The sequence below is a fragment of the Trypanosoma grayi genome (assembly GCF_000691245.1).
Source record: "Trypanosoma grayi strain ANR4 Tgr_1439_V1, whole genome shotgun sequence".
Taxonomy (NCBI): Eukaryota; Euglenozoa; class Kinetoplastea; order Trypanosomatida; family Trypanosomatidae; genus Trypanosoma; species Trypanosoma grayi.
In genome coordinates this window covers 1-3,352 of record NW_008827057.1, presented here as the reverse complement: position 1 = coordinate 3,352, position 3,352 = coordinate 1, and the positions used below count along the sequence as shown (strand labels likewise).

The 3,352-nt window shown below is 53.4% G+C and overlaps 2 protein-coding genes across 2 annotated transcripts; both read left to right on the top strand.

The window, feature by feature from the left end:
- Positions 1 to 177: 177 nt before the first annotated feature.
- Positions 178 to 678, top strand: DQ04_14391010 (putative ATP-binding cassette transporter ABCA1; the record flags this gene model as incomplete). Its single annotated transcript, XM_009317131.1, has 1 exon — positions 178 to 678. The coding sequence occupies one exon, from the start codon at positions 178 to 180 to the stop codon at positions 676 to 678; it is 501 nt and encodes a 166-aa protein (XP_009315406.1).
- Positions 679 to 1,532: 854 nt separating this feature from the next.
- On the top strand, positions 1,533 to 3,352 carry DQ04_14391000 (ATP-binding cassette protein subfamily A, member 5; the record flags this gene model as incomplete). Its single annotated transcript, XM_009317130.1, has 1 exon — positions 1,533 to 3,352. A coding segment is annotated over one exon (1,820 nt), but the record flags the coding sequence as incomplete, so codon positions are not given.

Sequence of the window (3,352 nt, the reverse complement as noted above, 5' to 3'; positions counted from 1 at the left end):
ATTGTGGAGGACATGCATGAAAGCGTTGTTGAGGCACTGCTTCAACTGTGCGACGTCGCCAAGTACCGGAAGACGCTTGCGCACGAGCTAAGCGGTGGCAACCGGCGCAAGCTGAGTGCGGCGATATCGCTGGTCGGTGGCCCGCGCGTGGTGCTTCTTGACGAGCCGTCGGCTGGCATGGACCCTGTTGCGCGCCGCGGGCTGTGGACTACGATCCAGAAGGCAGCATCATACTGTTCTGTTGTGCTGACGACGCACCACCTGGAGGAGGTGGAGGCGCTGGCGCATCGCGTTGCGATCATGGTGGATGGTTCGCTGCGGTGCATTGGAGACAAGACACACCTAAAGAACAAGTACGGCAGTGGGGCTGAAATGAGCATTCGCGTCCTGGACGATGCGGCAGGTTGCGCTTTGAGTCAATTTGTGAACGATGTGTTCCCCGGGGCTACACTCAACGAATTTAGGGGGCAGCGGTTTGTGTACGCGCTGCCACGTGATACCGCGTTAAGTAACGTGTTCCGCATTCTCCAGATGAACAAGGAGGCTCTTGGCATTACGGACTACAGCGTGTCGCAGACGTCGATCGAGCAGGTATTTCTCCGTGTGAGTGGGGAGGAGGNTACGGCAGTGGGTACGAGATGCATATACGCATTGCTAGGGCTGAAGCGGGTGAGGTAATTGAGCGATTTGTGAACGATGTGTTCCCCGGGGCTACACTCAACGAATTTAGGGGGCAGCGGTTTGTGTACGCGCTGCCACGTGATACCGCGTTAAGTAACGTGTTCCGCATTCTCCAGATGAACAAGGAGGCTCTTGGCATTACGGACTACAGCGTGTCGCAGACGTCGATCGAGCAGGTATTTCTCCGTGTGAGTGGGGAGGAGGTGTGAGCTCCCCGTGGCTGGTGTGTGCGATGAGATATGTTGTGAGCGGCGGGCCTTGTTTTGTGGGACGGATTTGTCGAGGGGGTTTCCGTTTAATGAAAGCGGCATAGGAAGGAGCTGTATTTGGCGATTTGACGGTGTGAATATTTTCTTTTGTTTCCTCTCTTTTGTATTTTCTCAGCCTCTCCTCTCCTTCAGCATGTGTAAGACTATTTGTCGTATGGGTCTCGAATGAATTAAAAACCAGTAGTATGTGTTGCTTGTGTGTGTGCGTGCTTTGCGTAAATTTTTTTTGTCTTGCGGAGAGCAAGTCCTAGTTTTGTGGATTACTCTGCTTGGGGAAACGTACGTGTATTCCTCCTCCCTGTTCCTCGTGCAGTGTGCTCCAACGGGTTTTTTTTTCCAATCGTATTTCGCTCACTACTGCGCATGGCTCCTTGCGGAGATTCCTCCTGCGCGCTTCTTTTTGACGCCTTTCGCTGAGTAAGGGGTTATGTGCACTTTCGCCGTCCCACTGCTGACATTCCATTCTTGCTGCCAGTGCTCCTCTTTTTCTTTCTTTTTGCGACCCCTCTGGTTTCGATGAATCTGGGGTGGTGAGTGTGGCGGTATAGCCCCATTACGTACAGCCACGAGGATACGGGCGACATGTCGTATTACAGTTTTCCTGACGACAGCGACGCCTCAGTCGATGACAGATCCGTTTTTTTCGACGACAACTGCATTTCGTCTGACGGCAGCTCCCCCCCATTTGAGGACGTTGACGACTTTGACAGCCCCACCGATCCGGTGTTACCTTCAACGGATAGCGGCGTGAGTGAAGAGCCGGTACAAGAAGGCACGTTCTGGGGCCAGTTCCTTGCCGTTGTAGAACGTGTGGTTCGCCAAAGTCTCCGAAAGAAGTGCGCGCTGTTTCTCGAGATGTTCATCCCTATTCTGTTTGTGATAATCACAGCGGCGCTTTCGTTGATGTGGGGCATAGAGGACGTGCCAGAGAGACAATATGTCGACTACGCGAACCCAGGGAACAACACTGAGACGGGACTGTATAGTTTCGTGACGTGCTACAACGCCAGCGGCGGGAACTTTATTCGTGGAGTTCAGTCGTGTGAAATAGCGTGGTTTGACGTCACTTGTGAGGGAGATGAGAGCGGATTGCCTGTTAAGGGTCTTTGTTATGCTGTGGACTTCCGGGAGGTTGGCCCTGCCTCCTTGTGGCTTTATGCTTTTGGACGAAGTATGTGGAGGATTCCCGAGTTGGATGACGTGATCATGTACCAGTGGCTGACGCGCAAGGTGCCAGTGGAGAGTCAGTTTGTAAACCTATTAACATCCGGGCTGTTTGTGAGCTCTCGGCTGAGTGCGATCCGATCCACCGGCCGCCTGTACTTCGTTGGTTCCGGCTTAGATGGACTCGTTGACTACTTTAAGGCTCGCTCTTTGTTTTTCGAGTATGTGAGCGGAGGAACGTACGAGACACTTGAAGATGCATATGACGTGCTGCGCTCTTCAAATGACAACTGGGCAATCGTGGAGGTTGTGTCCCTCACGGAAGACAACTTTGATGTTGTGGTTCATCTTAACAGCACGGCGCTGCCGCCACTCTCCCTTGTTCAAGACCCCAGCTACGCAGGCGGTTACGCAACTGAGCGTGCGGAGTTGTATGCGGTATCTGGATTTCTGTCCATTCAGCAGTTAGTCTCGGAGTACTACCTGAGCTCTGTTGCGGGCAATGGACAAGGCCTGGCGGCGCCAAGGGCGCACTTCTTCGTCCCGTTCGGCTTCCCGGAGTTCATACACGTGCCAATCCTCGCCAATACGGGTCCGCTGCTTCCGTTCATGTATGTGCTGGCATTCCTGTACCCCGTGTCGCAGCTCACCAAAAAGATTGTCCTGGAGAAAGAAACACGGGTCCGAGAGGCGATGCTTATCATGGGCCTCAGCAACGCTCCCATTTACATGTCGTGGTACGTTGTGTACACGGTGGAGTATGCCATCGTGTGTCTCCTAATGGTTGGACTCATGAGTCTGATGTATATGGCGCGCAGTGACCCGTACGTTGTATTCTTTCTCTTTTTCTACTACGCCATCAGCACGATCCCGCTATCCGGGCTCCTCGCGACATTCTTCAGCAAGGCTCGCCTGGCCTCGCTGCTGTCACCGCTTATCTACTTGGTCATGGCGGTGCCAGTGTTTGCCGTGACAAATGGAAGCGGGTGGCTTACCACAGTTTTCTGCCTCTTCTCCCCAACCGCCTTTTCCGTTCTGATGATTGCACTTGTGCAGCACGAACTTGGCGGGGGCTTCAGGACGCAGTTCAACAGCCATCTTGACAGTCCAACAATGCTCGTGACAGTACTCATGCTGACTCTGGATTTTTTCCTGTACAACGTTCTCATGCTGTACTTTGACGCGGTGCTGCCGAAGGACTGGGGCACGCCGAAGCATCCGCTCTTTTTTATCATCGA